This window comes from Candoia aspera, chromosome 2 (assembly GCF_035149785.1).
Source record: "Candoia aspera isolate rCanAsp1 chromosome 2, rCanAsp1.hap2, whole genome shotgun sequence".
Lineage (NCBI taxonomy): Eukaryota > Metazoa > Chordata > Lepidosauria > Squamata > Boidae > Candoia > Candoia aspera.
This window is the reverse complement of record NC_086154.1, coordinates 185,994,518-186,008,438: the sequence shown is the minus strand read 5'-3', so window position 1 is coordinate 186,008,438 and position 13,921 is coordinate 185,994,518. Positions and strand designations below refer to the sequence as shown.

At 39.7% G+C, this 13,921-nt stretch overlaps 1 protein-coding gene across 1 annotated transcript in view; it reads left to right on the top strand.

The window, feature by feature from the left end:
* ADAMTSL1 (ADAMTS like 1) overlaps window positions 1-7,699 on the top strand; it is a 588,401-nt gene extending 580,702 nt beyond the window's left edge. Inside the window, exons 27-30 of the mRNA XM_063295031.1 lie at window positions 25-232; window positions 3,867-3,976; window positions 4,537-4,757; window positions 6,498-7,699. Of these exons, the coding sequence (XP_063151101.1) occupies window positions 25-232; window positions 3,867-3,976; window positions 4,537-4,757; window positions 6,498-6,604 (646 nt within the window). The 3' untranslated portion in view covers window positions 6,605-7,699. The remainder of the gene's footprint in view (window positions 1-24; window positions 233-3,866; window positions 3,977-4,536; window positions 4,758-6,497) is intronic.
* Window positions 7,700-13,921: the final 6,222 nt, after the last annotated feature.

Here is a 13,921-nt window from a genome sequence, read left to right as displayed (position 1 = left end):
TACTCCCTTATATCTCCCCATTAGATGGATGGTAACATCATGGTCTCATTGTACCCAAAGCTGTGGTGGAGGTATCCAGTCCCGGAGGGTGACTTGTCAAAAACTGACTGCTGCTGGCGTTTCTGTTCCTGTGTCCAGTGATATTTGTGCTCAACTTGCCAAGCATCCAGTAGATACCCAGAGTTGCAACAGACAGCTGTGTGTGGAGTGGGCAACTTCTGCCTGGGGACAGGTAAGTACATGTGGCCAACACTAATCATTGTGATTCTGAGAGGGCAAAGATATCAATGTAGTTGAAAGTCTAGTTGTATTGAATATGAAATAAATATTATTGAGGTGGTTTGGTCTTAATGAAGAACATGAACAAGGACTGAACTGTGAAACAATTATATGAAGGAAGAATGAATAGGTCAAAAGGAAGAGGAAGACTGAGGCAGTTGTGATTGGATGGAATTAAGGTTATCTTCAGAAAGAAAGAAGAATATAGGTTGGATAGAATAGATCAAGAATAATTGCAAAGTATGCACTGGCTTCAGGCAAAACTAAATGTCATTTTTCAGTTAGCAGAATCTCTGCACTAAAACATACCCATACAAACATATATAAAGATACACAAAAGACCTTTTGTGTGTACTTGAATATGTGTGCTCCAGCACTGAGCAGGCATGCCACATTTATTATTATGGATATTTCCTGGAGAAAAAAATATTTTTCCCTCACTTGTAATTTGGAATTTCAGGTAATTTTTTTTTATTGCATGCAGTCTTCCAGGTCCCTCAGAAAGGTGACTCTTAGTTTATATCATGCCATGATGTCATATCCAGGCTCAATTATCAAAAGCTGCATGAATTCATCTGTTCCAGGTGACCTTTTGGCTTTCTAATATAATATTTCTCCAGCCAGAAAAAGGAGGGGAATTTTTTAAGCACTGTGGAAATGTACACAGCTCCTTTCTGAGGCAGGTCCACAAATTGATTATTGTAATTACAATTAAGAACAGATTATGGGCTATAGATAAATGGGATTTTATTATTGTATCACGGAGTTCATCCCAAAGGATATCAGATTTCTATTGGCCAAGCTCAGTGATTACCTTTCCCAAAATGCAGGGGAAAGAATCATATTCTTTTGACCCTTTGAAAATAAGCCTTTCCGTTACTCCTGTCTCCTATAATCTAGTTTTGACATGGCTCTTGTAATGACCCCAGAGAAGGGGATTTGATGCAATTATTTCTCAAAGAAAAGGAACTTTCGCTCATGCTTATAACTGAGCTTTTGACATTATGATTTTGAAACCTGATGGAATTTTTACTTACACTCTGAAGTGGGGGAGTCAAATCTTTATTTCAGTATGTCCAGATCCTTGTTGGGAACATGTTTGGTTACATTAATGAGTCTAACCATAGTTCCCTTTCATGAAAGTCAAAGAGAGTAACAGCATAGCTGTTTTTCTGTGCTGCCCATCCAGTTCCTTGGCCTTACTTTCTTCTCCTTGCATCAAAAACTTATAATCAGAGGGTGGGATTTATCTTAAGACTACCAAGGGCATTGTGTGTTTGAGGCTCAAAACCCAATTCCACGAAAGACTAGAATTATGCCAAGTACACCCTCAACTGACAAGCAGTGCAAAGCTTTCAGATGAACCAGGCTTGATATAAATATTAGGCGCTAAAGCCTTCTGCTCTTGTGTATTTGGGACTGCTGCACCTTCTGCCTCTGCTGAGCTCTGGGCAGCTGCAGCTGGTTGAAGATGGCTTTCTGTAGAACTAGCTCAAAACATTTTGCTCCCTGAGGCAAAAGGCAAGAAGGAAACACCCATCCATGGATTCTTTGCACAGAGGTCACCCAGACTGGTGGATGAACCTTGCTCGATTATTGCAATGTGCTCTACACGGGCCTATCTTGAAGACCGCTTGGAGGCCACAGCTGGTTCAGAATTAAGCAGCATGGGCAGTTAGGAGCATGCCAAGGTATGCGCACATAACACCACTGCTTTGTGAGCTGCACTGGTTACCAATAGGCTTCCAGGTACAATTCAAGATGCAGGTTATCGCCTATAAAGCCCATCATAACATATAGCAAAGTTATTTGAGGAACTGCCTACCTCCCATGGTTTCTCCCCTTCCAGTAAGATCAGGCAAAGTTGGTGTGCTTTGAGTTCCTTCAGTTAAACAATACCATCTATCAGGACCTAGGAAACATCCCCTGGAGATCCATGTAGCTCCCACTCTAATGATGTTCCAGAAATCTTTTAAAATGTGGCTGTTCTCTCAAGTTACTGGTGCTGGAAGATGATAATCCTCAATTTCCTTCTAGTGCCTGTTTTGTGCCATGTTTTTTGAGAGTAGTAACTGATCAGTTTTCATTAAAGAAAATGACATGATGAACAATGTTTGAGCTTCCTGTGTTGTGGTGTCAAAGCCTTGTGAAGCTGCAGGTTTTTTTTAAAAAAAAAAGTTGCAATCCTGTGATCCTGGGAATGCATCCCAGGATCATGAGATTTTTCTGAACTTCCAGCCTCACAGGTCGTTCCATGAGACTTCAAATGGTGTACTATTGTGCTGGTCAAATTGCTTTGACCGCTGCCCAGATATCATCACATTATCTAGTATGGCCAGTAATTAATCTTTTTGGAGACCTGGAGAGAATCCCAATAATCAAATTCAACAACTTAAACTTTAAAGACAGACTCAGACTAGGATGGATGGAGTTCTTTGAGAACAGGATAATTGGAAATGAATTATAATCAAATCATGTTCTATCCCAGTGGTTGATTTGATTTGATTTGATTTGATTTGATTTGATTTGTGTTTTGTTTTGTTTTGTTTTGTTTTGTTTTGTTTTGTTTTGTTTTGTTTTGTTTGATCTGTGTTCAAAACTAAACTTACTGTATCTTTTCCCACTGAATGCAGTATTCCTTAGATATCTCCAAATAAATTTTCGCTAACGCATATTTTACCAACCCATTCCTTGTAACTCTCACCCTAAAGTTTTGGTGAGACTTTTAAGGATTAATGAAAGCTCCAAGCACTCAAAATGTTACAGTGTAAAGAGGGGAAGACGGATTAAAACTAAATCACAAGTGAAGGTTTATTTCCACTATCATAGGTGAAAAAGATTCATGCAAGTATACTAGCTACATTGGTTAAATTTCTAGTGCTTAACGTAAATGATATCTTCCTTTTCAATTATTCCTTTTAAGGAAACATGCCCTACTGTGTTATATTGGTTGCCTATTAACTGTCATAAATTTCTGTTGTAAAATGTCCAGCAGACAAGATATGGTGATCTTTCTAGAATAAAGTTTACATTGCAAGTCAAGAAAGGGGATGGGAAAATGAGAATTAGAAATAGAATAAACATTTTGTTTATTCAGATAGTTGAATTTATGACACTATGTTTTTAAAAATATTGAATAAATATAAAGGGAGTTAACAAATTGAGTGAGTGAGCAAGCTACACCACACTGCTAGCTTTTCTAAGGGAGATTAATGTGGCAACTTTTCTGAAAGTTTCCTATTGTATATTTTCAAAGCATCAGAATTGTACCCAAATCTTGCCAAGAAAACTTCATGGACTTGTCCTGGTAGTTGCCAGGACTCAAAACGACTTGAAGGCACCCCACCCCTGCAAAAAAACATTGACCCATTTGAGTAAGCATACAATGCTTTATGCGTATTTCTGAAAGGTATATTTTTGTTCTGCTATAGCCCCTTCGATTTTACAGTTCATCAAGCTCAGTCCACCAGCCAAACTTCGTGGTGTATCACAGATTCGAAAAGCCTATATCTTGCCACTTTGAGCAGACAGCAAGGGAAGATTTTCACATCTGTTTTAGCCGGTGTCTTGTTTTTCTTTGTTAACAGTGTAATGGGCCTTGTGTTGGACCTCGTCTGGCACTCCAGCACAGGCAGGTTTTCTGCCAGACCAGGGATGGGATCTCTGTGCCTTCTGACCAATGCAGTTCCCTTCCCAGGTGGGTCCCACTGACACCTTGAAGAAACCTGAAGTTCTGTGTCTCGGTTCTCACACAGCAATACATTATAGCTGTTAATAATCACAATGAATGCTTTTGTCTCACTGATTATATATAAAGTCTCCAGCTCCCTCCTTGTTCTAATGATTTAGGAGAAAGTAATGCTTTTTCTTTGGGATAGTTAGATATTTTTTCTGGATCATAACCATCAGCCTTTTCTGCAAAGTATTTGCTTTTCTACCATCTTCCTAATGTTTGAATCTATTTGCATTCATCTGTGTACAGGGAGCAGAGATGTAGCTGAAGCTCCAGAGGAAGGCCGTTTTAATTTGGAGGCCTTGCCTTATGACTAGCAACATCAGAGTACATAATACAGTTTCATAGGACTGTCTTCTTAGTATCTTGTCAAGAGGTTTTTGTTTATGCTTATTCTCGAAATCCAAACACCTCTGAAGTTAATCCTAGTTCAACTCCTGTTTGGACAATCTTGAATCAATTTCCCTAAAGAGTATATGCAAATATTGTTGTTTTCTGAATTTTATGTATTTTTTCCCCAAAAGGCCTTTAAGCACTCAGAACTGCTGGACAGATGCCTGTGGTGTACACTGGAGAGTCAGTCTGTGGACTTTGTGTACTGCTACCTGTGGGAACTATGGCTTCCAGTCTAGAAGAGTGGAATGTGTACGTGTTCATACCAACAAACCTGTGCAAGATCACTTATGCGCCTGGAGACCAAGGCCTGCTAACTGGCAGCGGTGTAACATCACTCCATGTGAAAATAGTATGTCTTTACAATTTCACACCCTAATCACTGGGCAAAGCAGCAGTCTGAATATGCATATTCTTGTGAGAGATTCACACATTCCTTCCTACAAGTATAGGTAGTCCTCACTTAACAACTGCAATTGGGACCAGCAACGCAGTCGTTAAGTGAAACTTCACATGACTGCACCCAACTTATGTCAGTTCCACTGCAGTCATGAAGCAAATCACCCACTGTCATTAAGCACAATGTCACATGACCATGACTTGCGACCTCCTGCTGGCTTCCCCATTGACTTTGCTTATCAGAAGCCAGCTGTAAAGGTCACAAATGGTGATCACATGACCATGGGATGCTGCAACCGTCATAAATGCGTGCCGATTGCCAAGCACCCAAATCGCCATCAAGTGACTGTGGGGACGCTGCAACAACATAAGTGCAAGGACCAGTCATAAAACTATTTTTCAGCACCATCGTAAGTTCAAACGATGGTGATGAGGACTACCTGTAGTTTTAGTTCTTCTGCATGTAATTACACTACTTCTCTGCTTCACAGATTTCTAATTGGATTATATGTGATAAAACTCTCATCTGTCTTCCTTGAGAAGAAAGTCTAGCTTCCCATATAATGTGCAAACACCATAATAAGTGGAATTCTATAGTCATTCTTAGGATTAGTAATTAAGAGAGAACATTGGCACTAACTAAACCAGACAAAAATCATAGCTTGAAATACAGAAAGATTAAAGGTGCCATATCTCTAGATCTTCTGTTGGATCTTTTCTGTCCTTTCTTTCATCAAATAATTATTTTTAAAAGTTGTCACCCACACAGCTTACACTCGCCTAGTAAGAATAGCCAGGGAGCTTTACCTGATGCATATGGCATCTGCATCCCATTCTCTCCACTCGATGCCCTCTAAAAAGGAAAAATTTGGAAAAATTACCCTACATGTACTTTTTGTTCATATATTGCAAGTATAATAGCATGAGTGGGATGGGAATCAATTGCTGATACATGAGTCATTTCTTGTACCTTCCTATACTAAGATCAAGGTCACCTTTTTTCTTTCCCATATTCTGAGCATGTATAGGCAATGAAGGTCATGAACTTTATAAGCTAATATTCTGACCTTTCATTGCGGTTTCAACAGCCTCCAATACAGCAACTCTCCTCCATGCATCTGTAGTGCGCATCTATCTGAACTCGTTTTACCAGGCTGTTCTTTTTTTCCCTTCTCTTCCCCATACATCTACCCCCTTCCTCTTGTCTCACCTCCATCCTGCTGGAAAGAAGAATGGGAATGTAGGTGTTGGAACTTATGTGTTTCTGTGTGCAAAGGTGATTTGTATGTGAGAGAAAATGCTTGGTATAATCAGATAGGGTTCAAATAATTTTATATATGGGGTACCTTTTTTTTTAGTTATTAATTCAATTACTACTTACCTACTAATTTAGTTAGTTAATTAGTCCTGGCTCTTCACACATTTATTAGGGAGGGGGAAATCACTAGGACTGGTTTCAGCTGGAGCTGACAATCCTAGGTTGCCAGGTTGGGGAACCTTGGCACTTTATAAGACTTCTTGTGCATGTTTATATTTCCTTTCCTGTTCACTTTTTCTTTTGGAGGTGGGATTGTCGTAAGTTCAGGATCATCTTCTGTCTGAGTAACTACAGATGTTCTAAAGCTAGCCAGCCAGCAAGATTCAGGATGAGATTGTTATCCCTTTTTTATTATTCTCATCCCCTTTTTCCTAGCTGAGTGCAGAGATACCACCAGGTATTGTGAGAAAGTGAAGCAGTTAAAGCTCTGCCAACTTGCGCAGTTCAAGTCACGCTGCTGTGGGACGTGTGGAAAAGCGTGAAGGCAGCAGCAAAAGAAAGAAAGAGTGAATTTAGCAGCCGGTGGCCTTGCTCTGCTCTGTTCCTGAGAAGAGCTGCTTGAGAAAAGGAAAATTGGAAAAGCGTTGCCTCATCTGCCAATTGTTTATTTATTTTTCCTTTCTCTCCCTCTCTTTTTCTTGTTAAGAAATCTCTTTTAACAGAGTCATTTGTTCTTTTTAAAAAATGACCTTGACAAGGTTTCCCTCCTAATGATGGGAAGCAAATGCATCAAGTCGCAGTTCATTATGAGGGTGGAGGCCAAGAGAGCGAAAGAGAGAAAGCATATTGGGAATGGAACCGCCTAGAAGACATCATTGGGGGCCCTTGATGGACTGAAGAAAGATGTGGAAGCAATTGGATACCACATGCCCAACCAGATTACTAGTACGTGAATCAGAATGGGCTTGACAGATATGGAAAGCAGAGATTAAAAATTGACAATTGACAATTGCCACACTGCAAACTGGGTAATGTTGGAACTGACCCTGGCACACTTCCAGTGAATCCACTCACCAAATAGGGATTTACCATGGTGTGCTCACCATCACCACTTGGAAAGCTGGTAGTGTGTAGTGTTATACTCTTGAGTTCTTGGAATTTTGCCACAGAGGCTTACCAGCAAGAACAGCTGGCCTTTTTGGCTAGATATTGGCACTGGTGATGGGGATTTCCCATGCCAGCACATCTGGAGGCCACTAAGTTGGGGAAAATGTAATTAGAAATATGGGGAAGTAAGAGAGTAGTAAAATTGTCACTAGCTATCTCATACTTCCCAAGTGATTGTTTGTACATTTGAGGAAGTGATGGCTTATCTTTATCCATAATGAGTTTATCATAGCTGTATGTCTTTGTTATGCTACAATTTGGGGTTTTCTGATTTTGTTATCCTCAGGAGATGCAGCTTTGACTCTGAAAATGCTACACTTAAATAAATTCCATTTTTAATAATGTGGCTGAAATGCATGGGGCAACGCCACTCAGATTTGGAAGAAAGGTGCACCAAAGATTAGCACTGTTATCACATTACACTTCATTTTGGTTCCTTGCTGTCCAGGTACAAATCTCTTCATCACTTACTGAAGGCTTGGAATTCTTTTTAATTTATTTCATTTTTTAATGAAAAATAACTAAATATACTGTATGCAGTTGCATTCATCTCCTGATATTATTCTTGATAAATGTTGATGAAAGTAGAGGAAAATAGTTTCTATCACATGTTGCTGTTAGCTCTTGCTAATAGAAATTAAGTTGAAAACTAATAAAAAACTAAAATATTAACAAGAAATTATATTGGAAGAATACATAGGTACCTGGTGCACAGTGAGTATAAAAAAACAAATATTTTGCAATAATGAAAGTATGAGACAGATACTAAAAGAAATAAGTGAACCCATTTGTGCAAAAATATCTTTTGAAAGAGGTTGATCGTACCTGTTCATCCTCTCCCCACTACGGAAACAGAACACAATCCATACAACTCTCTATAGGTTTCCTGCATTGAAATTAAGAGTTTTCATGAGTTTGGCATCATGTTTAAAACGGATCGGTAGATTGCTGGTGCAGAGCAGTCCTGTTAATCCATGATGCCCACTATGTGGAACAATGCACAGGTAAATTATAAACATCCTCTCAGACCTGATGAAATATACTAATTGAACTGTTTTCTCACTTGAAGCAGATGACACAGAAAAAGACAGTCTGACTGCTTCCCATTTCATGACCCTCTTAAAAAAAAGTTTTTATTAAGCGGGATGCAGTTCACAAACTGATTGTGCTGAACTGCTTGGAGCTAAAATATGGCAGCTCTGAAATACATCTCTTTCAAAGAATAGAAGTTCTGATTGATGTGCTGTTGCAGCAATCTGGTGATGCCCCTTCAGATGCCTCCTTGGCTTAGGAATAATTCCACAGCTGTTTGCTTTCTGGAGTTCGTCAAATAGAGCTGAGTGCTTTTCAGAAATGGCTCACACAGGCTCCACATCTCTGCTGTTCACTAAAGCAGCTCATCTTTTTTTCCAGATACAATATGAGCCTTAAAAAGCACTGTGGCTGTCTTGAGAATTGCAGTGTAAGTCAATTCCTTAATGCAATGGAATTGGCAAAAAGGATGGGCTATTTTAATGTACAGTAAGGGGTCACTTTTGGAGCACACAGCCCCTTGTGAAACATGGGTTGCCCCATGACACAACTCACACGGGTTACATACTGTATTTCCAGGTTACTATTAAAGAAGGAAAACCAGCATGTGTGGTGCAGCAATCAGGTCTACACAGTGTCCTTTGTGCCTTTTAGTGTCCGGTCAAAAAGCCAAGCAAATGAATGAGGTGGCTCCTATAGGCTGCAGGACCCTTACATGGCAATGATAGCAGCAGCATGTGGCTGGTTTGTCTTGCTGTGGGGGCTGACTCTGTCACAACACTTGGCGGGTGCGATGGTTCTATCCAGCACTACCTTTCCTAGGATTTCTCCAGGGTACAGTGATTGTAGATCTCCAGTAAATATCCAAAGCTGGGCTTTAGCAAGGTGAAGGATTGAGCTCCTTTAAATCAGTTGGTATTTTGTATTTCCAGAGAAGAGATTTCAAACAGGAAGATCACAATCTGTGGTACACATTTTGTATCCTCAGTGTGGGTAGGTGAAGTCTTCAGTTCTGGGGTTTGGGTTGAGCATGAGCACTATAAAAGGCCATAGCTGCATCTTGGGTGTGTTTGCAGAGGATCCTTGGCTTGTATTTAGTAATAAAACGTGTGCTGAAGGTAGCCTTGACAGGTTACAGCTTTTTATTACCTGTGTATTTTAAAGCAAGTCTGGAAGTTCTCTGATGAGGTCAACGTCAGGTCTGCCAGATTAAATTGCCTTCTGTTTTGGGTCTTCCAAAATGTATCTGGCAGAGATTTTGCTCTTTTTTTCAGATGGGTCTCTGAGTTATTGTGTTGCTATGAATCAATGCAACATTTATTTAAAAAAAAAAGAATGTCTTTCTATGTTATATAAATGTATCATTTATGTATATTTATTAGAATTTCTTGTATAAAAAGTGCAATACGAATAATTGTACATTACTTTGTCCAGATGAAACTATGGGGGTGGGGGGCAGGAGGGGAGAAGAGATTTTTCTGTTATACTTCTGCAATGTTTTTGTAATAACAGTGATAATGTATTGCCTGCTCCCTGTTTTAGTGTCTAACCTTGACTACATTCATTGCATACAGAGAAAACTGCAACAAAGGGGGTAGCATGGAGAGGAAGGTTTATTCTGCAAACAGAAGTTCGCTTCCTTAACAGTAATGTGGTGGCTGTTTTTCTCATCAGAAAAATAAATAGATTTTCATTAGGATATCAGACTTCAGTAGCTAAACTCTTTTGGATAATGGCCTCTTGGAAATTCTCGATGAAATGAATCCAGAGAACACCACTGAATATTGGTGCAATGTTTTGGGGGTGCTTGAATATAGACAAGAATGAGGCTCCCAAAGAAGCTGGCTTCTCTGTTCATTTCAGCGCAGAGAGAAGCTCCAGGTATGCATCTTTGCACTGTCGGTGTCATTTATGTGCCCTCGCAACCCAGAGGGCTCCCGAATTGAAGTAAAGGGGGGCAATCTAGTTCCTACTCCAGTCAAGCTCTGTCCGACTCTGGGTTGCCCCAAGGGCCGGCTAGCTGCTCTGCCCACTTTGCACACCCCAGCCAGGATCCTCTGCGTAGAGCACCGGCATTGAATCCCTCCATGACAGACATGTCTGTAACTGTGCAAAGGCTTGCCGCCTATGAATGTAATTGCAAATGTTTAATGAATTGTGACTTGACAGCATCCGTGTAAGTTTCTTGTTAAGGTTGACAAATATTACAGGAGGCAGCTCCCCTCCCCTTTAAAAAAACTTGTTTATATAATTTTTTGTACAAATAATGTATCTTATTTATTTACTTTCTTGTCTGACTGGTTCTTTATCATTCCTCTGAAGTCTTGGGAATTACAAATATTCAGAATTCATTTTTGCTTATGTCTGAAGATAACCATCAAATCTCTGAGGACCTGGGGAGAACATTCCAGGATCCATAGGATTTATTAGACATCCCATTCTAAGCCCAGAAACATAGAAAATCTAACACTCCCATCTCTCCACCAATCTCTGCCAATGTCCCCTTCTGAGTTTGTGAATCTCCAATTTTGGAAAGCCATTAAAAGGCGGGCAGGAAGATCTTGGGATCAAAAGGGCCTTCAGCCTTTCCATCTCCTCATTATTGTTGTTTGTGGCCTCATCAGGCTGAAGAAACTCCACTGCCAACCAATTGCTGAAAAACAGTGCAACAACTTATAATCTATGGTTACTATTAGTAAAATAAATTACTTATCTTTTAAATGAAAAAGAAATCCATGTAAGATTAAAGTTTAAGTGACTTCAAATTTCCACTCATGCTTCCAACACAAGGAGATAGCCATCTTAAATTCCATCCCATTTAAGCAAGAAAATATTCAGTCTCATATACTACAATGTATTTACAAATTAGATTCCAAGAACCCACAATTTCAACAGGTAGTGCTGCTTCTCATTTAATTGAAACAAAACATTTTGGGATGCAGGAATGTATAGCTGAGTTTCAGTCAACAACTATCAATGTGATAGATAGATAGAATGTACAAAGACCTTCTAATCTTAAATAATAGGGTTCCATGACCTTATAGTATGGAATCTGCCAATATTTGCTTTAATACCAGGCATATCCCATGAATGGGCAAAACTGTATTCTACCTCCTTCCTGATTTTCAGAGGTATCAAGGACACATTTAGGCATTAATATAGCTATATAACTATTTGCAGGCAATGGGCAAAATATAAGGGTATAGGCTCCAAACAGGCCTAAGGCTATGGAATCTCTGGAAATTAGGATGAATTTGAATAGCATAAATACTTTGTTAGGCTTTAGGAGTTGTTCATCATGCAATTACATCTTAGACTCCATAGTTCTGTCTTACATTTAGGCTTTGCATTCCACGTGGGATTTGATTCAGCAGTAGGAAATGGTTACCAGCCAGTTTCCTAAGACATCAACATCTCCAACCAAAAACCTAAGTGTGAACATTTAGGTGCAAAACTTCTGTTGATATTCTTCTTCCCTCTCTGCTGGCTTATATGCTGCCCCATCAGTCTCAGCTCTGAGCAGCTTGTGTACCCTACCCTGACATACACAGCATGACCCATGTACCCTACTAAGGTTAAAAATATATACATAAACACTGATAAATTAACACAATCATCTAAATCAGAATAGTATGTCAAGGAACCATAAAAACTCAGTGAAAATGAAACCCCACATTACAAGAGGGCTCCTGCACTCCCAAGAACAGGTCCACGCATCAAGAGTAGGATGGGGTGAAAGAGATGCTTTAAGATGTTGCAAGGCTTAGGGCATGTACTTTGTCCCTGAAAACTTTCCCAAACTTTGAAAAGGGCAAAAAGAGGGCCTCAGAGCCACGAAAGCCTGCTGATGGACCACACCCAATTCTTGGACTGCAATTTTTATATCTCTAGCTGAGATGGAAGACAATAGGGTGATCTACCACATTCATAGCCATGATGTGCAGCAGATGAAACTCTAATTTCATTTAGAGTTTAAACTCTAAACTCTGTACAGCTCTCTGAGCTGATCCCATCTGCTTGTGATTAGAAGACACCAAAAATGTTTTTGTTCGCATTGCAGCAAAAGGTTGTCTCACTGGACATGTCCAACCCTTAATTCCCAAGTAATGGCTGGTCATTAGTAGCTTCCTTCTAGCCCATACTCTGATTGAACTGGATTTAAAAGAGGAGGGAAAGAGTACCATATAAAGTAGCTTCACAATTTATGGCAGACTCTTCTTAAAGAATTACTGCTGTGGAAATGAATGACATGATTTTGTCCTGTGAGGTTCATACTTGGCTGTATTGTAATTTTAAAAGAAAAACACAAAAGACAAACTACATATGTAAGCTAGAACATTTCCTGAAACTGGCTAAACACTTCCCACACTCTAAAGAGCCAATAAAGGTAAAGACTCCCTTGGTGTAGTTTTCTTGGCAGGAATTAGGAAGTGGTTTGCCACTGATTTCTTCCAGAATGTTTTTCCAACTTTCCAGTCTAGCCTACAGCCCTGGGAATTTCCTGTTGGTCTCCCATCCAAGTGTTAGCCAGGTTTAGCCCTGCTTAGCTTTTACAGGGCAGGGGGAGAGCAACCAAGATTAGTTACCTGCTGTAGCGTTACAGCCTCTTGCAAATCACACTCCCTTCTTCTCTTATACAAAACTCCCTGGGCTTGCTCTTCATGCAATGAATGTCAGGTACTTAATTGGGAGACATGCAAGAATGCAGAGAGTTTCCCAGTCAGAGTAAGTTCATCATTTGCATCCAGCCTCAGATTTAGAAACAAACTATATTATACCTAGTTGTTCCACAGAACAAAGCTGTAACCATATCTGGTCTTCTGAAAAGTAGCTTCCAGATCTTCTACCAGACTAAAGATAAAGAAGACGGTTGCCTACTTGGCTCATCATGCAATTCCTCAATACAATAATTTTGCCAACTGCTTTTCACCTCAAGAATAATTTCACAAATAGTTACAACAGGCATTCACAAAGCAGCATAAGGAACTGTCCACATTATGGTAGTTATACTTCTGGAGATGCTATAGCCCCTTATTTAGAAACAGAAAAGGTGCGAGAAGAAGAGCAGAAGTCTCTGTCTGCTTCAGACTCCTGATTAGGGGATTACAAAATGAACCTTGCAAGTGGTACATACCTCTGTAACATATCTGAGCAGAGCACTGATCTACAGGCTTCCTAGAAATAGCCCAACAATCTCTCTAACTGATCATACTGGTGGCAGTAATGATGAATCATAATCATCCTATTTTGCCAGCAAATTGCCTTCTATAGGCCCTTGTTCCCATGTCCCTCAGTTTAAAAATAGTTACAGAATTTATGTTCTAGCTTAATTGGTCAAGGAAAGCCATAGAACACGTAGCTGGACTTTCACAAAGCCTTCAATATATTCTTCATGATAAAATGAGTTACACAATGCTACTGTTAGGTGGTCTCATAATTCACTCCATGACAGCACCCAAAGACTACTAGTTAATGGCTTCATCTAAATGAAAGGGATGGTATTTAATAAGAGAAATGTTAAGTTCTGCATCTAGCAAGAAAAAAAAATGAAAGGCACAAATATAGGATGATGGAGTTCTGACTTGGTAGGAGTTCATGAAAAAAGTATCTAGAAGTTGACCACAAGTTAATCATGAGCCAGCAGTGGGATGCAGCTGCTA